The sequence below is a fragment of the Amphiprion ocellaris genome, chromosome 9 (assembly GCF_022539595.1).
Source record: "Amphiprion ocellaris isolate individual 3 ecotype Okinawa chromosome 9, ASM2253959v1, whole genome shotgun sequence".
Lineage (NCBI taxonomy): Eukaryota > Metazoa > Chordata > Actinopteri > Pomacentridae > Amphiprion > Amphiprion ocellaris.
The window spans coordinates 8,494,027-8,515,400 of record NC_072774.1 but is presented as its reverse complement, the minus strand read 5'-3'; the positions used below and the strand labels follow the sequence as shown (position 1 = coordinate 8,515,400).

The 21,374-nt window shown below is 37.8% G+C and overlaps 2 protein-coding genes across 3 annotated transcripts; both read left to right on the top strand.

Annotated features, from left to right (window-relative positions):
* The first annotated feature begins 714 nt into the window (after positions 1 to 714).
* On the top strand, positions 715 to 8,687 carry LOC111577051 (casein kinase II subunit alpha-like). 2 transcript variants are annotated; one of them, XM_023283124.3, is made up of 15 exons: positions 715 to 818; positions 1,544 to 1,635; positions 1,912 to 1,988; positions 2,843 to 2,971; positions 3,057 to 3,168; positions 3,273 to 3,374; positions 3,480 to 3,530; positions 3,617 to 3,676; positions 3,792 to 3,875; positions 3,974 to 4,084; positions 4,207 to 4,308; positions 5,971 to 6,071; positions 6,188 to 6,336; positions 6,453 to 6,542; positions 7,825 to 8,687. In XM_023283124.3, the coding sequence occupies exons 4-15, from the start codon at positions 2,871 to 2,873 to the stop codon at positions 7,938 to 7,940; spliced, it is 1,179 nt and encodes a 392-aa protein (XP_023138892.1). In that variant the 5' UTR covers positions 715 to 818; positions 1,544 to 1,635; positions 1,912 to 1,988; positions 2,843 to 2,870; the 3' UTR covers positions 7,941 to 8,687. The 2 variants fall into 2 exon arrangements, with proteins under 2 accessions (XP_023138892.1, XP_054869824.1); XM_055013849.1 differs by having other exon boundaries at positions 816 to 880.
* A 1,664-nt stretch (positions 8,688 to 10,351) lies between these two features.
* LOC111577063 (serum paraoxonase/arylesterase 2-like) lies at positions 10,352 to 21,143 on the top strand. The gene is made up of 12 exons (XM_023283140.3): positions 10,352 to 10,509; positions 12,295 to 12,365; positions 12,448 to 12,503; positions 14,038 to 14,200; positions 15,369 to 15,495; positions 15,623 to 15,826; positions 15,910 to 15,991; positions 18,038 to 18,166; positions 18,289 to 19,305; positions 19,483 to 19,538; positions 19,720 to 19,876; positions 20,597 to 21,143. The coding sequence occupies exons 1-9, from the start codon at positions 10,433 to 10,435 to the stop codon at positions 18,448 to 18,450; spliced, it is 1,071 nt and encodes a 356-aa protein (XP_023138908.2). The 5' UTR covers positions 10,352 to 10,432; the 3' UTR covers positions 18,451 to 19,305; positions 19,483 to 19,538; positions 19,720 to 19,876; positions 20,597 to 21,143.
* The last annotated feature ends 231 nt before the right edge of the window (positions 21,144 to 21,374 follow it).

Below are 21,374 nucleotides of genomic sequence, written 5' to 3'. Positions count from 1 at the left end.
ACTCATCTCCATATGTTAAAAAGAATGGATAGAATCGGATTAAAATTTTACATTCTTCGCTTAGCCTATATTTTTGTTTAGTATAGACACAGAATTGATTTTAAGGTTGTTTCTTTGTTCATAAAGCTAATCATGAGTGCATTTTAGGACATCTCTGACCTTAAGCCGCTTAGATCCTCAGAGGTTTTAACTAAACCAGATCTGAAGCTTTGAAATAGCCTTCATTTTTCAATTAAATTCTCCTCCTAAACTGACGCTTTTAAGAAAATTTTTTAAATGTTTTCAGTGGCTTTAGCTTGCCCTTGTATAATATTTATTATAATATTTTCAGAATTTTCTTTTTATTTCATTAAAAAAAAATTCAAGTTGTTATGCTATTTTTTCCCTATTTTTTTCAAACTATTTGTTTTTTAGTATTTCTTGATATTGAAAGTTTTTGTTTAAATTTTCTGTCTTGTTTTTTTCATATGTTTGTGTTGTTGCCTTTCACTTTGTATGAATAAGATAAATTTAATTCACTAACTCCTATGTGCCAACAACAATCTTTGGGCATGTGGTGGCAAAATGTGCATGTTTTAGTGGTTTGAGGCGACATTTGAAACCCACTTTTTCTAAAACACTAAAGCAGTTGTGACTGTTTACACCTCCTGACACTTGCAGACAAAAGTTTCTGTTTGAATCAGACCTGTTGGTGGCAGATGGAGCTCAAATCTCCCCCTGAAAGAGAAAAAAGCAGAGCGCCCTCTGCGGGGAAGGCGGTTCGCATTAAGCTCTTGATCTCGAGCATCGCCATATTGACGTCCCAACAACGCTGAGAGGTAATCGCGTTATTTAATCGCAAATCGTCGTCGGTTTGGAGCCACCGCCGAGTCCTTTACATGTGAGAAAAAGCTGGGAATAAGTCGCACAGCCGCGGTGGCGTCCCGCAGCCCGATCACACTGTTTATAGGATGTTTTTCCAAGGCGTTGTCAGCCACTTGCCTCGCCAGCCAGCAGGCTATTCACTCCCCTAGCTTGCTAGCTTAGCACTTTGTAGCTTTAGGAAATACATTTTTTCGAAGCTTGTCGTTTAGTTGTATGTTAGCAACGGCTGATAGAGTGTTGGTTTGACTATTTCGACGCGGGCTGTTTGTTTATATCCGTCACAGAGCCGCAATGTTGCCGAGAGCTAGTTGTGACTTTCCAACCGGCTTTTCACTCTGCTGTTGACGAGCTAATGCTAACTAGCCAGCTTGCCCGGTTCGCCTCATAGCTAGATAGCTAGCTGTTAGCTCCACTGCAGGCCTTGGGCCACACTGGGTTTGTGCGTACACTCAGCTTTTCATCAAAGTATTAAGCGGGCAAACTGGCCGTAACTAAACGAGTGTCTCCTACCAGGGAGGCCATTTGTTGATTGGATGCTTTTCACGTATACATTAATCTAGCACAGCGTCGCTAACGTTTACTGTATTGGCTGGCGTGCGTTTGGATCACACAGTTTGTTCATGCTTGCTTAATTGACACTATTGATTTTAATCAACCTACTTTCTGCCCTTTTCGCCAGGAGATCCTGCCTTGCTGTAGCCCCCAGTGATGACTGTATTGAATCCTGTACCTCCTGATTAGACTGGTTGGATGCCCCCATTTAACATCCAGGTTTCTCCATTTCATAAACCACCATATTTAAACACACTAGACAGAAATATTTCAGTTTGACTTGAGTTTTGTGTATTTGGTTTTTTTTTTGTTTGTTTTACATAATACTGTGTTCTTGTAGCACATATGAAATATTTGTATTTTATGTTGAAACTTTCATTCAGATAATTAAACATTTTTAAGATAATCTCTTATTTCTCCGCTTTGTGTATTGAGCACCTGCAATTAATTATATCATAATTTAGTAATAGCTTGTATGTCTGTGTGCCCGTGCAGCTTTTTTACCACAAAGGCATCTCAGCCACTCCTGTTCCAGTTCATCTATCACCTTTATCCTGGAGGAGACCTCCCAGGTAGTGTGCTGTCTTATATCTAAATACATTACTTAATATCACATTTAGTGATGTTTTCTAAATGCATAAGTGTTCAATTAGTAGGGCTGAGAAGATGGGGCAGAATGCGATTTTTCTGACAGATGCTGCTATCAGGGCCGCAACTAACACTTATTTATGCTGTGCATTAATTTGTTGATTATTACCTTGGTTGTTTTATTAGATTTTCGGTCTATAAAATGTAATAAATTGTTCATAAATGTCAAGCAGTATGTCAAAACATGTTGTTTTGTTCACAGTCCAAAGATAATCAGTTTACTGTCACAGACGACTAAAGAAACCAGAAAGTATTCAAATTTAAGAAGCCAAAATCTGAGAATTGAGTGTCACTTCTACAAAATTACTGAAGCAGATAGTCAAAATAGTTACTTCAACAGTTGGCAGCTAATTGATTAAGAGTTGTGGCTTTAAATGCGATTTGATTTTGGTCTTTTTCTCTTCTTTTTTTAAAACTCAAGCTTCAATTCGATATCCACTCTAATAGATTTAAAACATGTGATGGAGCTTTACCACATGAGATGCCATCGAAAGCGTGACTGTCACAGAAGGAGGGTGACATGAATTTATAAAACTGCTGGCACAACAGTTTCATGTCTGGCCCAGATGCACTGAACAACATGTATCCTAAATTACAGCCTTTTTTATTTTGATCTGGAACTGGTTAATATTAATATGTTCAGCCCTGTAAATTATTATGCACCTTTATTAAGTATTGCTTAGACTCTATCTGTCAACACTGTGAATTTTTAACACTTTAATTTAAATCATGTCTAATATTTCATTGTGATTGTATCTTTTTTTCTGTCTTGCTTTAGGAGATTTAGAGAAGATCCTGTGTAGAATATGTCTGGCCCTGTTCCAAGCCGCTCTCGAGTTTACCCTGATGTAAACACACAGAGACCTCGGGAATACTGGGACTATGAGTCCCATGTCGTTGAATGGGGGTAAGCTTTAGTAGTATTTGCTTTGTTTTGTTTGGTTGTGTGAGCCATCTTGGCATTGTTAACTGAAGCATTTGTGTTTTTTCAGGAACCAAGATGACTATCAGCTAGTCAGAAAACTAGGCAGAGGCAAATATAGTGAAGTGTTCGAAGCCATAAACATCACAAACAATGAAAAAGTCGTCGTCAAAATACTGAAGGTACGAAGACAGTCAATTGAATTATGTTTGTTCTTCAGTAATAATAATTTGTTCTCACTTCAGTGGAGATTTCAGATGAATCACAGGAATTTCTCTGTTCTCAGCCTGTCAAGAAAAAGAAAATCAAGAGAGAAATAAAGATCCTGGAGAATCTGAGGGGTGGCCCAAATATCATCTCACTGTTAGACATCGTCAAGGATCCTGTGGTAAATTTATCCTCCTTTTTGCAATTCAGGACTTAACTATGTACCAGGCTTCGTGCATAAACACGTGCAATTTTTTTTCCCTCTTTATGTTGTGTTTCTTTTCAGTCTCGAACCCCTGCTCTGGTCTTTGAACATGTCAACAACACAGACTTCAAGGTAAAGATTGGTGCTTTTTGACTTGTAATTTAGAATTCAATAACATTAAAACATTTGTTTTAATGGCTAATATTTTTTTTTTACAGCAATTGTATCAAACTCTGTCTGACTTCGACATACGGTTCTACATGTATGAAATCTTAAAGGTAAGTTGTATAACTGTAATCTACATTGACTGTTTAATGTGTCAAGCATTACATAATGCCCTACTTACATTAGTATACTATTCTGTGTACATAAATAACACATTTTTTTTCCTAGGCTCTGGATTACTGCCACAGTATGGGGATTATGCACAGAGATGTCAAGCCACACAATGTAATGATCGACCACGAACACAGAAAGGTAACGTATTACATACTGACCGTTTTCATCATGTCTTGTCCTTTGCATCAGCTGTGGTAGCAGCTCATTGTAATTTTTAAAATCTATTCTACTTTCAGCTCCGTTTAATCGACTGGGGTTTGGCAGAATTCTACCACCCAAACCAAGAATACAATGTGAGAGTGGCATCCAGGTACTTCAAAGGACCTGAACTGCTGGTAGACTACCAGGTAAAACTCCCATACACTATTCTGCATGTATAATCCTGCCAGTACATGTTTTTTTTTTATATATACAATGAAGTTAAGGAGCCAGTTCAAGCCTTTCCCCTCCTTCTCTATATTGTTCTTAGATGTATGACTACAGCTTGGACATGTGGAGTTTGGGTTGCATGCTCGCCAGCATGATCTTCAGGAAGGAACCTTTCTTTCACGGTCATGACAACTATGATCAGGTACGAAGAATGTGTCTTACTTGGGATATGCTTTCAAATCTTGTGGCTAAAAGAGAGCTGAGTATGAGCCTTAAGTTTTTACATTCCGCAATGCATAGTATTTTTGTTTTCCACAGCCAGACCACATTCCTGTCAGACTGGCCACATAACAACTCTTCTAGTCCTCAGGGGATTTTATGTCTTTCTAAAAGTCATCTCAGGGCTTATTTATTATTAACTTTTCTCTCAGTTAGGTGTACTGAATGTAAAACCAAATGGGTACAAGGAAAATGTAAGACTGGTCCAGAGGAAGCAGGTTAGAATACGTTCTGCTCCCTTTTGTGGTGTCGGTCGTGTTATGGGCTACAGCAGAACTTAGGCCGAGGTTGGATAGTGTTTTATCGAATTTGAATGAACTACCAAATCCTCTTATTGTACTCAAATCCTTTTGGATCCCTTATTGAATCTCATTAAGTTTAGCTTTCATCATTTGCTCTTTTGTTCAGTTTTGATCTCTGACCACCTGTTGATGGGCAGCAAGCCAGACATAGTGGAGTTTTCAATGGTAGCTAGTAATATGACCAAAATTACCATTAATTAAGCTTGCCAAATTATTTTTAAGATATAAAATGTTTTTATTACAAACAATCAGAAATATGAGATTAATAAGCTTTACAAGTTAAATGTCACTGTCATCATTTTGCTGTGCCACAGTCAGCTTATGTACTAAACATAAGGAAGCTTGTGTTTACTAAAAAATAATGAGGAAAAATAATTCAAATTATGTTGGTGTTAGAGTTCAGAGAGTCTTTGTGTTGTACCATCCAGAAACCAGAGCCAAACTAGAACAGCAGTTCCAGTTGTTTCCATGTGGGCTTCTGCTCAGGGATCAAACGCAGTTATTACTGAACAAGTACTTCTCTAGTATTCTAGCAAGCTGTGTTCTGATCTTTTTTTATTACACTGGACATAAAACTGAGCTTTGTTTGTTCGATGAGGCAAAGTCGCTTATAATCAAAGTAAAATATATTTTTTACATTCCGCTTTTCTAACAGTAGTGGAATAATGATGATTTTGCAGGTGGTGGTAAGTAGTTAACATGAGCCACCTCTTACTGAGGAGTGTGTACTGTTTGATTTGATAGTTAAAAAACAGCACATTCTTAAACTGCAAATATATACAATAAAACATCCACATTTTTAACAAAACAAAATGTTTACTACTTTGATAGGGATTGACGGGTTATTGGCATGACCTATTAGTGTATCTGATAGTCACCATTTTTCCATTTTTTTCCCTTAATTTTTTAACAGTTCCTGATAAAATAAATGCATTTAAAAATGTCCTGCTTTACCAGTGATGCTTAATTTGTGGTTACCTCTCTGTGTTCTCGAACAATGTACCACCCATGAATAATAGCTAATTCATACTGAAGGATAGAGATTGCAAAATTCTCATTAAAACATAAAAAAGATGTGTTATTCCAAATTTTGACACGAAAATTATAATTTTAATGACAAATGTGTATATATTATCTACACATGATCGGTGTCCTTCGTGATTGTTTCTGCAAAAAAAATGTACCAGTTGATCCATACCTTATGTATACACACCTCAATTCAACAAATATTTATGTGTATTGTTTTTAAATGTTGAATAATGTTTCTTTTTTTTAACCTGCAGCTTGTGCGAATTGCAAAAGTACTCGGCACAGAGGACCTGTACGACTACATTGACAAGTACAACATTGAATTGGATCCACGGTTCAATGACATTCTGGGAAGGTGAGAACATTGTAGCTGTGTGACCTCAATACAGTGTCCACTGAATATTCCGGCCAGGGCTTTTGCAAACGAATAACTCACGTGAGCGTTTGAGGACTCTTTGTTTTCTCTCGTAGACATTCCCGCAAAAGGTGGGAGAGGTTTGTGCACAGCGAGAACCAGCACTTAGTCAGCACAGAGGCTCTAGACTTCCTGGACAAACTGCTGCGCTACGACCATCAAGCCCGCCTCACAGCCAGAGAGGCCATGGATCATCCCTACTTCTGTACGTTTGCTTTTCACTCTTTTTCCCCTGTGAAAAATGAAACGTTTAAATGTGGATTGGTTGTGTCGTTAAATCTATTCGGTTTATGAGGTGCTCACGTCCAATTCTGTTCCCAGATCCCATCGTTAAAGATCAGGGAAGGGGGGCCACTCCTGGAGGGATGGCAGCCAGCTCCACTCCAGTCAGCTCCTCGAGTATGATGGCTGGTACGTGATCTTCTTCTAGTCGTCTCCTCAGTTTCTAACCCTGTCTCCCGAAAATTACATTCCAACTAAACTGCATTCTTATTTAAGTCTTGAAAGAAACATAATTTCTTTCTTTCATTATGGAGGCACACATCAGCAACACAACTTTCAGCCCGGAGACTGGGGTTCATAATCATTATTATCAGATTTAACTTTCATTTTCTTTCTATTTCCTCTTGCTTTTGGTTAGGTTCAGCCAGTAAAACTGTGTGGTTAGGTTTAGAAAAATATGCTCTGGTCAAAACAGTGATTGCTACTCGATAGAAGCTCGGTAAAGTTTAATCAAAATAGCTTGATTAGATTTAGGGAAACAGGGTTAAATTACAACCCTTTTACAACATATTTGACACCATTTTCCAGGTTACCAGGCTACCATCTAATATATGAGATTGGTTGGCTGAAAACCTCAAGTAAATATTGTAATTCTCTTCCTTATTTAACCATGCTGCTAATTCATGTACAGGCACCATTTTAACACCTTATATATATTAATGTCAGGTCAGTATTTTTCTTTATCTTATTTAATTTTATCCTTTTTAAAAAAAAAATTTTTTTGGCCTTTTGTTGGCTTTATTTGATAGGTAAGTAGAGAGGCAGACAGGAAAATAAGGAGAAGAATGAGGGGAGGACCTGCAGTAAAGGGCCATGAGCTGGAATCGGGGATTATAGCCTCTGTTCATGGGTCGCCCGCTCAACCCTTTGAGTTATCTGGCACCAATTTTATCCTTTTTTAACCAGCACTTGGTTGCTAATACTGTTGTACAATTATTTACCATCCTGTAAAACTACTCTTAAGTTTCTTTGAATTGCCCTCAGGGGCCGAAATTTTTAGAATTGAATTAAAAAGGAGGAACAGTAGTGAAGTAAAATACATGGCATAGATATGTTGTGTAGATTTGTGCTTCATAGCAAACAAACGTAATCCAACAGAAAAAGGAAAAAAAAACATAATTGAAATTGCAGTTTTGTTCTACAGAAACTTAATTTCTGTGACAGAAGGTTGTTCTCTCTGACTTTTGCCTTTGGAATTAAATTGCAGCAATGAAACGGTAAAAGATTGTGGGAGATTACAAAGATAGTTCTGCATGTAATTTACCTTTTTTTGTCATAAATTAGAGGTGTAACCTTCCTTCAGATTGCGATAGTAACGTCTGAAAATAGCTGCAGAGAAAGTTACATCTCTAATTTTAGATTGCGGTGACATGTAAATACAAGTGATTAACGAGCCTCCTGTGTCTCTCAGGCATCACCTCAATGTCCTCCTCACAGCCACTGGCTAACATTGCTGGATCACCCGTCATCTCTGCCCCCAACACTCTGGCCACACAAGTCCCTGCAGCCACCGGGGCCCAGCCCTGAAGCCACTTCCTCACCTGTGTTTCTGTGTGCTCATGGCCATGTCCTGCCTAGCTCTCACTGCGGCCCAGGGCCATGGCTCCCCCCCTTTTTATGTTGAATATAACAAAGAAAGAAGATTTAAATTGCTTTTCACATTCAGTTATATTTTGACACCTGGACTTGACAGAAATGTATTGTTGCACCTGTCAGGATTATTAGAATTAATTTGGGTGTGTTCTTTGACAATGCCATTGTCTAGAAATTCTAATAAGATGTAGACATGAAGAGAATGGATAATAAAATTTATTTTGTATGTTCCAAATATACAGTCTTGCTTGAAACTGTTTGATGGGGATCCTGCTGTGTCACACTGTGAACCTTTTACACGACTTTCACAAAACAAGGAGTCGGGAATCGGGTGTGCCCCAACTAACAGTGCTCACCGGTTGCACACGATGTCAAGTGCAGGAGTTGTTGGTGTTTTGAAGTTGTTAGATGCTATCACTCTTTAATTGGACTTTTTTTGTAGATATTCTACAGTTACTGTCAGGTTGCATGCACCCAATGCTGAGTTTCACAGGGTCAATAGTTTGCCAATTTTATGTTACTTTCACTTCTGTATGTGTATGTATGTGTTCATGTTTGTTTTTTATGAAGTCTCTTACACATGATTTTGATTACATAGACAATTTTGTAACTTTTTGTTTTATGTTGAGAGGAGTCATCACCTACAGAAAACAACTTCAGAAATAAACAATTTAAACAGGGGTTTTGCAGGCACTACATGTTATTGAGTATACCATCTGTCCAGCGGTTGCTATATGTATTTAAGGCAGAGCAGTGTAGTCAGTGTTTCCCACAAGATGAATTTCCTTTCATAATTGATGGTTTTTTGGCACCAAATGATTTACATGGTGGCTTCCCCAGCTTATTAGTCTTGAGTTCATTTATTTGCTGGAACAAAGTATGGGACTGCAATTTATTTCTGTTTGCGTATTTGTGTGTGGGAGAGCATGTCCTTAATCTCTCACGTGTTGCACCAAGTGTGTGCACATAGAGCTGGGAACCGATTTCAGAGTTGGTGCTTTCCAAAACTTGGGGGGAGGAGTTCATGCACACACCAGAACATTGACCTCAGCCATAACTCATTGCGGTGAAATGAAAGGTGACTTGCATACATGTTCTCTTTTAAAAAATGAAGTCTACTGCAAAAAAAAAATGATGTGGAAATTTAACAGAGGTTAAAATTTCACACACCTGCTTTTACATTTCCAAATGGGCCCACGATAAAGAGACCAGTCATCAGTTATAGTACAAGTCTGCTGTGAAATGCCGTTCTTTTGGTTGTTTTTTTTACCTTCTTATCATGTCCTTATGGAGGTGTTTTAAGATGCTAGTCATGAGTGAAATAAGTAGTAATTCCACGCTGAAACTACAATGTCAGTCTCAAAAACACCAATTCTGACTTCCAGGGTTACATACATAACTAACCTTTGGTGCGGTGGGGCTCTTTGCATCATTGTTTTCAGAAACAGTTTTCTGTTTGAATATACTCTGCTGTTCAAAAGTTTGGGGTCTCTTAGAAATGTCCTTATTTTTTGAAAGAAAATCCTTTTCTTTACAATGAAGAAAACATTAAGTTAATCAGAAATGCAGTCTAGACATTAATGTGATAAATGACTATTCTAGCTGGAAACAGTGGATTTTTAATGGAAAATCCACATAGGGGCACAGAGACCCATTTCCAGCAATCATCACTCCTGTGTTCTAATGCTACATTGTGTTACCTAATCTTTTTGAAAGGCAAATTATTTAGAAAACCCTTGTGCAATTATGTTTGCACGTGAATAAAAATATGAGTTTTCATGGAAAAGATATTTTTTGCTAAAATACAAATTTGTAATTAATCTAAATTTTGCATGCTTATTGATTTTTTTTTTTAGTTTAACTGTACACTGACATAAACACACAACCAACAACTGACAGTTTGCAGAATAAGTCCCCAATTTTTCTGCAGAGAATTGCAGCTTCAGAGACTCCCACCATTTGGAATTATGCTGCATTCAGGTGCTCGGCAGGTGTCGGAAATTAATGCAAATGTTAAAGTTTGTAAGTGTTGGGTTTTATTGTTGACAGCTAAAATAAACTAAATATTCCAGGTCTTGTCTTACGAATAAAGCAAAGTGTAAACAGTCACAATCCTGCAACTGCACTGAAAGAGGAGGTGGCAAATAAAAGTAACAGTAACACAGTAAAATGTAAATTGCAATTTATTATTGCACATAAAGTTGAATATTTTTAGATTAACGGGTAGAATGTAACAATTGCAATATAGAAACTACTATACTAATTAAAGTGGTAAAAGCAGAAAAAGGTAACAAGAAAACGTGTTAGTTTAGGTATTTCCAATACACATGAACGCAACACTAGTGGAGCTCGCATAGGCACGCCTTCGCCCGCAGTACAGCGACACTTTAGAGCTGTTTGTCAAACTTTGATGTTGGGATTTGATCATGGGAAAACTGGGATTCATCTCGCTTTTGGTCGCCGTGTTGGCGGTGCTGTTTGGAGAGAGAGTTTACAACTTGAGGTAAAGACAGATTTCTGTTTCTGCTCTGTTTTGGATTTCATTAGGCACTAAGTTTTTTTTATGATTAATATTTTTTATTGTTTTTCGCATTTTACAATGAAGCTGCAGGGACAGAATAAAGGTAAACATAAATCAGTAAATATTCTAAGAGTCCAGCCTTACAACATGCCCACATACAGACTCACATAAACTTACGCGCCCACGCGCACACACACACACACACACACACACACTCCTAAGTATTCCCATACACAGTATGCAATGGATATCTTTCACACTTACACATATAAAGATCCACCTTATTGAGTAACCTGAATGATAGAGTCCCCAGAGCAGCAAGTTTTCTTGATTGGATGAACCACATAAAGGTTATGTTAGCAGTAGGGGCCTTCCAGTTCAGAACAATAAGTTTCCTCCCTAACATAAGTGCACTTTGAATCTATTCAGCATGTGAAGGGGTTAAATTCTCCAATGCTCCTGGATCTCCTAGTGTGAACAAGTTTGGAGTGAGAGGGATGTTTTGACCCATAGTTTTACTGGTGTGGTTATGAACTGTTAGCCAGAATGCCTTAATTTGTGGACAGCTCCACAGCATGGGCAACAGAGAACCATTGGTTTCACTGCACCTATAGCAACCTACATTGTCCCTCAGTACTACTCTGTGCAACCTGGATGGGGTCCAGTAGACTCTATTCAATTTTTTGAATTGGATAAGTCTTGTTTTGAGTTCTTTCGACATTTTCTTGGAGTTGCTCAGAATTGCACTCCAAGCCTCCCCAGTAAGACTGACCTTGGGGTCCGTCTCCCATGTCCATCTGAGAGGTGACATTTTCTCATTAACACTGATAAGCAATAGTACGGAGTAGTAAGCAGAGGCTGCGTGGCCCTTTTTGGATGTAGTTATTATTTGATGCCAGATATCCACCTTAGGGGGAGGCGCAAAAGTAGAACCAAACATCTGCGTCAGCAGGTGCCTCAGTTGTAGGTATCTCCAGAACTGATTCTATGGGTTAGTGAATTGCCATTTTAGATTATCAAATGAGCGCAATATGCCTTCAATATAAAGGTCATCTAAGACCTGTATCCCTTTTTGATAGAGGTGAGTCTCCACCTGGGAGTCTCGTCTAATCTGCTAAATGGAAGGAGATGTAGGAGGACAAGTATGTGATCTGATATAAGGATATTTTCAATGCTGCTCGCTGTTGCTGATGATACCAGAGAGTTAGACACGAGGATGACAGCAGTTCTGGAGAAGCTATTATAAGGTGAAGAATAGAATGTATCGTCTCTTTTAGATGGGTTGTGTAAACGCCAAATATCCACCAGTCCTTAAGATTTACACATATCTTGAAGAGCATCACCAGCCCTGGTTTGGCGCTGTGCAGGTGTGCTTCTGTTGTTGACAAGTCTTATGGATTGTGGAAAGTTGTTGGCCATTCTGAAAATTCTTGCTCGGATGGATCTGAACCTTCTCCCTGATGGTAGTAGTTGAAACAGGTGGGCAGGTTGTGAGAAGTCTCTGATGATATGGTGTGCACGTTGCAGGGAGCAGGAGATGGAGATGGTGGTGATATCTGGTAATGGAACTCTGATGATTCTACCAGCTGTTTTTTTTTAAATATAGGCTATGGCTCAGGAAGATCTACCACCAAGTGCACCGAAGGGAAAAAAAACTAGACACACATGCACATATAAATACAATTTCGGATGACACTGTCATCAGCAGGAGCAGGGACTAAGTTTTTTGGGTCACCTGCCCTGATATAACTTTAGCACACTCTGCAGGAAAAGATTACTGGCTACAAGAGAGCTGGTGAAGAATCACCTCCCTAACTGTGTGCTCCTCAAAGATCTGGGTAAGAGAAACCAAAATAAAGAGCAGGCATTATGCACATTAAAAAAATAAATTAATTAACTTTTCAACTGTGTCACTTTCAGAACATGGCACTGAAGATATCACGATCCTTGGAGACGGGCTCGCCTTTATCAGTGCTGTAAGTGTTTGAGTTGAAGTGCAGCCAAATGTTGGCTTCTGAGGGTTAAACAAAGTCAAAACACCAGTGCAAATGGAATCAACGCTTTGTCAATGATCCCATGTACAGAGATCCTCCAAGTGATCATAAACCAAGTTAATGATTAGTTTGATATTGCAATCTGGACCTAATTTGATCTGATTTGATTTGTCCGAATTGCAGTAACTATTATTGTTTTTATTTCATGTTTTTACTGAACATGTTCTGATGTTTCCTTACATTGTACTTAGTCTTCAGTTCTGAAAAGTGAAGATAATGCAAAAGTGTGTTAAACCTGCATTTTCATTCAACAGCCAGCAGTAGGCGATTCCTCTGCTTGCATAAAATGTCAAATTCTATTGAAGTCTATGAGAAAATTACCACCGCTTCTCACTTGATTTGTTTTCTGAGAAATTTTTTCCTAATGAGTTTATAGTACAATTGATGTTGGTTTAAAGAGACACAAACAAGTCAGAGCTTTTATTTCCCCTTCTCTCTAGCTGGATAATAATTAAGTGCTGTCAGACCAGGCTGGTTAAACAAGTTTGTGATTGACAAAATGCTGCCATATCTTGTGCACCATATCTTTGGGTTCCCCAGTTTAATCCGCCACTTGTTTGTTACATCCACTTTTAAATAACCAACATGTTGACGGCCAAATGCCAAATCGGAGGCATCAAATCTGTCCTCCATGAACTAATGGCTGACGTCACAATCACTATATCCATCTTTTATATACAACATCCTTCTTCAAAATCTAAACCTAGGATCTGTGGGGCATCAAATTTTTGTTTCTGTTGAGAGGAAAAGTAGCCTTCCTCATCCACATTCATTTCATATTGTTGTTCATATGTTCAGCATTGCTCTAACTGATCCCAAATTTAATGTTTAATCCCTTTCATTTTAATGATTTCAAGGATAGAAAAAAAATGCCCCAAAATCTAAAACTGCACAACTATTTCTTAAAGGTCTTTGATTTAACTGCTTTTTTCTCAAAGTATACGTCGTCTCGTAAAATGCACAAATGCATGTTATTTAGCCCCTGGTTAGAAGCCTCTGAATCTGGACTATTGCATTTACAATCCACTCTCTCTTATTAAAGGTGTCTTTTGTTTATACTCCATGATATGTCATTCCTTATTATGTAACATTTTTTATAGCTAGGGTGAATAATTAATCAAAGTTTTATTAAAACTGCAATATGGCCAAGTGTAACATTCAAATCACACAAGCTGGGATTTTTTTTAAAATGAAGGTCACATGGGTCACAAAAATAGCTCCATAAATATAATAGCCATGTGATGCTAAAGAGATGTAGATCAAGTATAAAGGAACATTCCTTGATAGTATAAACTGCCACATAAATCCCATTATTATCTTATTTTTGTTTCAGTAGCAAAGAAATTTTGAAAGTGACTGTTTATACATAAATTGTTACAATATCTGTGAAAATGTTTCATTTGTGTATTTTCAGCCCTGTTGTAGTCTATATAACTTCTTGTTTTAATAATTCTAGGGTCTGAGGTTTCCTGGATACCCATCCTCAGATGAACCTGGAAAGATCTTTGTCCTTGATCTAAAAGATTCCCGGATGGAACCAAAGGAGCTGCGTATGCCGAGAAACTTCGACCTAGAAACATTCAGCCCTCTTGGTATCAGCCTCTACACCGATCCAAATGGTAAGAGCCCTGATAACTTAATGTGTGGCTGCACATCTGTCACACACAAGTCTCTGCATGGTGGCATCTGAGGGACACGAAGCCCTTTTATATTGTACATTGTGACCCAGACTTGTTCAAATTCAGCAGCAGTTTAAGTGCCTGTATTAACATGTAACTAGTGAACAGAGTTTCTATATAGTATTATTGGATATGTGTTTGTGTGTGCATGTAGAATATGTGGATAAACCTGCTGTGATCAACTGCTGTGCACTCTATGGGTGCAACAGTCAAGACTGCATTGGGTGTGGCTGTGCATTTCACAATAAAAGCATGTAGAAATATAAAAAGTCAGTACTGAGTGCTTGTGTGCAAAAACATTGCTGTCTGTTTTTGCTATGAGAAAATCTATATCTACAGATGTGATCCTGATGCATTTTTACTTATATACATAAAATTTGTACGTTTTGAGTTTGATTTTAGTAACATAGCCCAATATTTTTTCCAATTTTCAATTATTTTCTGCAGGTTATGTTACAATCTTTAAAGCTTTTATCACATGTGGTATACATATGTATGGGCATATATGTGTGGATATCTATTTATTTATATGTTTTGGTGTATGGATGTGGGTATACATATGTAAGTATATAAAGTCAAATGTATATATCCATATCTGTATGCATACAATGTATGTATCTATGGGTGCATCTATCCATGTATGACTGTTTCTATGTGCCTATATGTGTGTATATCTATATTCACCTCTGTCTGTCTGTCTTTCTATCTGTGTGTATGTGTATCTATATATCTATATGGTATTGTTTTCAATGTGCATATGTTGAATGCACAATTCATAATTATTTATACATACATTTTTGAAATTATTACCGAAATTTTATTATGTGCACCAACTAGTGTATGTTATGAATGACATTATAGTGGTTGTTCTATTCTATTCTATTCTATTCTATTCTATTCTATTCTATTCTATTCTATTCTATTCTATTCTACTTTCTGTCCCCAGATGCCTAAACTGCAGCAGGATGCAGCAGTTCAGGCCTTCAACAGTTTTTAAACTGTGTAATCTCACTGTACTGTTAGTCAGTAGTCATGCATTTCCTTCACACACACCCTTCTTCAGTTGGGTTCTTTTAAGACAATGCTCTCTTTGTCTCTCGTTTGTCAGATGATGCCGTCTACCTCTTTGTTGTCAACCGTCCTCACCCAAAATGCCAAATTGAGGTGTTCAGATTTGTTGAGGAAGAACTTTCCCTTGTGCATCTGAAAACCATAAAACACGAGCTTCTCTACAGGTATTCAAACTAAGATTGTGCTCTACATCAATAAGGGTGTGTGAAACCATGTCAGAATATATGCATATTATTGGGAATAAGATGTAAGATCTAAACAAAAATTCTGCTTTCTGATTTTTGTTCCCAGTATAAACAATATTATCGCAGTGGGAGTTGACAGCTTCTACGCCACCAATGATCACTACTTTGAAAACTATTTCCTTAAAACTTATGTTGAGATGTTATTGTGTCAGCCGTGGGGTAATGTTGTGTACTACAGTCCCACGGAAGTCAAAGAGGTCTCTCAGGGTTACTACATGGCAAATGGAATCAACATCTCACCGGACAAACGGTATGAATAATCTTCAAGGCCGTCCACATGGTCACTAATGTTTCACTGAATGTCTGGTTTTTAATATTATTTCTCCTTTTCAGGCACATATATCTGTCAGATGTGTTTGACCACAATGTTCACGTGTTGGAGCGAAAAGAAGACAATGCACTGACTCGTGTGAAGGTAAATGATTTCATCTTTGAGCAAAATTAAACTACACAGAATTAGTCAAACCCCTGAATATTCAGTATTTTCCCTCTGCTTTAGTGGGGAAACCTCAGTTTTAAAATTCTTTCTGTTTAAAAACTCATGTTTTAGCTTTTTAATGCAGATATTGTGAAAAAAAAAACAGAATATTGCTGTCTCGATACAGTTCCAATCAAATTTATTGTTATTGCTGAGCTTGACGAGACATGAATGCAAAATAGAGATGGATGGATGGATGGATGGATGGATGGATGGATGGATGGATGGATGGATGGATGATGGATGGATGGATGGATGGATGGATAGATAGATGGATGATAGATGGATAGACAGATAATTAATCTCAAGGGAAATTCAAGAAACTAGCAGCATATGAAACATTTAGAATATACAGAAAATACAGAAATGAGAGATAAACATACAGAATATACAGAAATAAGAGATGATTTATATGTAAGGAAACTATTTTTCATGCATTTGATGCTCAGTAATTCAGTTTTATTACTTATAGTGGCAACAGACAGGGTTGTCACTATGAAGTACATGTTGAGTGCAAAGTGTAACGGCCAAAGAATATTTACACCATTGACTTTTCCTCTATAAACCTCGCTGTCACTTCTGTCTGAGTGTGAAATCTGGTAAAATAATGGCAGGATTTACTGCACAAAGAAGTGCGTCTGCAGTTCCACAACAAAAACAGAAACAGGATGGCCCTTTTGTTTTCCCCAGTAGCTGTTGGTAGGTACTGTAACAACTGGAATAACTGTGGAAACAGTACCCGGCAAACAGAGATTAGTGTTGTCACGATATTAAAGTCAGGACTTAAATAAAATACTAAATATACTGATAATGGAACGACAACAAAAAGTTAAGAAAAATTGAGTAATGTTGTAATATATGACAGAATATGGGATTTTGGGCTTTGTTTTGGGCTTTTTCATTGAATGAATTGAATTGTCAATGCAAGTCAGTGGAGGTTGTGAAAAGAAGCCAAATAAACAACTGGAAGGAATTACTGCACCACAGTGCATTTCAATGTCCAACAAGAAATAGAGAAACACTGATTAAGATCAGCTCTTTCCATGTACACATCTCTCCTCCTTCACACGACACACTTATCAGAGGTTAAATACTTGCAGAGATAAGTGGCAGTAGTACTTTAATGCACTGTTTAGTCTTCAATTTTCACTCTTTCTGCAGAAATACAGTAGATAATTAATAACTGTATAAAATTCTGTATTTGCGTAAAAGGGTGTTTGCCACATTGGTATGTTTCCTAAAAGGAAAAATTGAAATTAAACAGTTACAGCTACCCTTAACTGCTTCGTGAAACTCCGATGGTTTGTTTATTACAAAATAAATCAGACTAATTTGACTCCTATTTGATAGCACAATGTCATTCTGTTACCTTTGACATTTGAACCCTTTGAAACAGTCAGCATATCTGTTGCTGAGGTGCTTTGCCAAGTTCGAAGTGTCAGTTCCCTCATCCTGTGTACAGTGCGTAGGTTTAAAACGTCTTTTACAGACAGACTTTGTGGTGTCCTCATCTCACGCTGTCTGTCGGCCAGAAGCTAAATACTGCCACCTATTGCTTTGTGTGTCTACTTTGTATACAATCAGTTGACGCCTCTTGTTTTGGAAAAAAAAAAGAGTTGGCACACCCTGTATGTGTGCGAAGATTGGAAGCTGAATAAACTGAATGAATGAATAAACTCACATTTTTGTGGGTACATATATATTAAATGGGCACATTCTGTGTTGCCATGATTTTTAATCATCTGACTGAGCAGAGTACTGCACTCTGTTGAGTGCTTTTCGTGTTATTTTGTGTGACATTTCAACAGTAAAAAGCTTAAAATTTGCTTGACAATTATATGAAAACATGGCTACTGATGCCTCTTGTACATTGAGGAAATAAGGATGAAATGCTAGAATTGTTATTCATGGTAATCAAAGCTCCGTGTTGAGGGGATTATAAAAATGATAGTAATAGTAATCCTATCTATGGTACTTTACCAGACTGTGGCTGTGGGTTCACTCACTGACAACATTGAAGTTGATCCTGAAACCGGTGACCTTTGGGTGGGCTGCCACCCGAACGGATTTAAGCTCTTCTTTTTCGACCCCAATGACCCCGCTGGATCAGAGGTTCGTCTATTCCTTCCCACGATTATAAATTTGTTAATGCTTTATTTGTTTGTTTTTTTTACGTATTTGCTCGCTCTTACTTTATGTATTGTCTCTCATGATTCTGTACGTTGTGTCTTCAGGTCGTCCGCATCCAGAACATCCATTCCGATAAGCCGCAGGTGACTCGGGTTTATGAAGACGATGGCCACGTGCTCATTGGTTCCTCTGTAGCAGCCACCTATGGTGGAAAGTTGCTCATTGGCACTGTGTTCCATAAAGCCTTGGTCTGTGATCTGAAGTAGGTGATGACTCTTTAAGTGATGTGAGCAGTAAGCAGAGGGAAAGAAAACACTCAAATTCAATGAAGTTCATTGAAAAAACAAAGAAATCCAGCTTTAACTTTTTGCTCTATAAGATTAAACACTGATAATTTGAATCATATACAGCGACTGTCTGTGAAAAATGCAGTTCACCCTGATGTGCTAGACTGGATCTGATAACAGAAACTAAATAAATCTGTCATACCTAAAGAGACGCTGAAGGTAAAGAAAACATCTGTTGGAGCTTTAGACACTAAAGCGTATTTGAAATTGAGATGATTTCACACACTGAAATGATTGAACTGTCCAGATTTTTGAACCACTGTGAAATACTTTAATTCAGACAAGGAGAAAAAAAAATCATAGAGTTGCTTTGCTGTGTATCACAAAAGGATATTTTTCACTTGTGAGCTGAAAATGTGAGCTATTCACATAGGCAGTGTCTGTAACTGGGTATTTTGATATGCTTTTAAGCTAAAATGGTGAATAATTTGACTAAATAAAGCAAAAAAAAAAAGATTGATGTTGCCAGTGTAGTTTATCTTGTGGGTCTCCTTAAAAGTGGTTGATGCACATATAATATGATGCTTAAATTAAAGTACACTGCCTGTCCAAAAACAAAGTCGCACACTCTAATAATTTGTTGAACTGCCCTTTGCTTTGAGTATGACACACATTCACTGTGGCATCGTTTCGATAAGCTTCTGCAATGTCAGCATTTATTTCTGTCCAGAGTTGGATTGATTGTCTGCCAAGATCTTGCACTGATGATGGGAGAGTCAAACCGCGCCGCAAAGTCGTCTCCAGCACGTCCCAGATATTCTCAATGGGGCTGAGGTCTGGACTCTGTGGTTGTTAAAATAAATGTTGAACTTTGATCATTTATGTGTAAATTGTGATAATAACTGAGGAGTTTGAAATCCATACACCTGACAGCAGGTCAAGTGTTAGCAAGACTATGTCAGAATGGAGGAGAAGAAGGTTTATTTTTATTTATCTTTTTGTTTTGCACAGAATTTGGGGCAGAGGACATCACCATACTTAAAGATGGACTGGCTTACCTCAGCATGGTATGCTGCTAATTGAATTATTGAAAATATTTACTGTAATTTCCTAAATGAATCTTTTTCAAAATGAGCTGTGATTACCACCACAGTTAGTCTGAATTCTGGATCAAGTGTTTCTGCAACGACCTCAAACAAATTCTTCCAATGTCTCTTACATGCATGATTGTCCACCCTGGGGTTGAAGTTTCCTGAAATGCCTTCATTCTCTGATGAACCGGGGAAAATGTACGTTTTGGATCTGCTGCATCCGAGGCCGACCCCCGTGGAGCTGCAGATCAAAGGAGAGCTGGACCTCAGTTCATTCAGTCCTCATGGGATTAGTGTTTACACCGATGAAACAGGTGAGGGACAAACCAGGTGCAAAATCAGAAGTTTAGAATGAACAGCAGAAACAAAGACTCAAATCAATGTGATTAAGATGTACTATTTGAAGCTTTAAACACCTTCTATTGTTCATTTTCTCTTCAGTGGACAGTGTTTCTTCAGATTTTACATCTTTTTCTTTAGACACACTTCTTTAGTTTTGTCCTATTAGGAATCCTCACACAACATAGGCATTCTGTGCAATTTCTTATTTCTAGATTCAGGTCATATGACAAATAACATGTATGAATAATGCGATGTTACTAGCAGCCTAAATCCAAAGACATTATAGATTGCTGTGATGGCTCTTTCTTTAGTCTGACCAGAAGCCCACAGATTAAATTACAACCAAGCCTTATTTTAACAAGATTTTGTGAAATAATTTGATTCCAATTTCTTTTTTTCCACATGTATACACTGTTTTTTTAACCTTCTTAACATGTCCATATGGACGTGTTGTACTGTGCTAAACGATACATCATGAGTGGAATAAGTAGTGAGTAATTCCGTCCAGAAACTGCAATGACAGTTTCATAAACACCAATTCTGACTTCTGGGGTTTCATACGTGACAAACCTATGGTGTGGTGGGGCTTCATGTGTCATTATTCTTCTTCAGAAACAGTTTCCTGTTTGAATATACACTATGTGACCGAACTACTTACAACCTACCATTAATGATATGCAGTGCTTTCACAGTGTTTGAGCAGAGGAGCAAGTGAGCTGCTGTGCTTGAACTGCAACACATGGGGAGGTCTGGGTGGACAGAGAGGCTGTACAGTTACATCTAAATCTTTTATAAAGCAGGTATGGATTATTTTGGTGCAAAAAATCTTCTAGGTATAGAATCTAATTTTGACACACATGCACGAGTTGTTAAGGGTTTCATCAACAACCAGAGAGTTAATTTAGGCGCTTATTCACAAAAACAGGATGGTAAAAACTACAGTATCCCACATGGACTAAACATACAGTCAGTCCCAAAATTATTCATCCATCCATCCATTGTTTATACACCGCTTGATCCTCATTAGTGTTTTGGGGGGGGATGGAGTCTATCCCAGCTGATTTAAGGCGAGGGCAGGGGGCACTCTGGACAAGTCGCCAGTCTATTACAGGGCTGCATATAGAGAAAAACTATCACACTTGCAATCACACCTACGGACAATTTAAAGTTGCCAGTTAACCTCAGTATGTTTAAGGACTGTGGGAGGAAGCCAGAGTACCTGGAGAGAACCCACGCATGCACAGGGAGAACATGCAAACTCCATGCAGAAAGATCCCGGGAAAGCAGGGACGCAAACCGGGGATTTTCTAGCTGCAAGGTGAAAGTGCTAATATATATATATATATATATATATATATATATATATATATATATATATATATATATATATATATATATATATATATATATATATATATATAGGCTTTTTTCTAACTAAATGATGGTCATACATTGTGCTGGGGATATTAA

What these genes read in the sequence shown, in the direction of transcription:
- LOC111577063 (XM_023283140.3), top strand. Translation starts at nt 10,433, where the DNA reads ATGGGAAAACTGGGATTCATCTCGCTTTTGGTCGCCGTGTTGGCGGTG. An exon ending in CCTCTACACCGATCCAAATG is followed by an intron (nt 14,201 to 15,368) that starts GTAAGAGCCCTG and finishes CTCGTTTGTCAG; the next exon opens with ATGATGCCGTCTACCTCTTT. An exon ending in AACATCTCACCGGACAAACG is followed by an intron (nt 15,827 to 15,909) that starts GTATGAATAATC and finishes TCTCCTTTTCAG; the next exon opens with GCACATATATCTGTCAGATG.
- LOC111577051 (XM_023283124.3), top strand. Translation starts at nt 2,871, where the DNA reads ATGTCTGGCCCTGTTCCAAGCCGCTCTCGAGTTTACCCTGATGTAAAC. An exon ending in TCCCATGTCGTTGAATGGGG is followed by an intron (nt 2,972 to 3,056) that starts GTAAGCTTTAGT and finishes GTGTTTTTTCAG; the next exon opens with GAACCAAGATGACTATCAGC. An exon ending in ACATGTATGAAATCTTAAAG is followed by an intron (nt 3,677 to 3,791) that starts GTAAGTTGTATA and finishes TTTTTTTCCTAG; the next exon opens with GCTCTGGATTACTGCCACAG.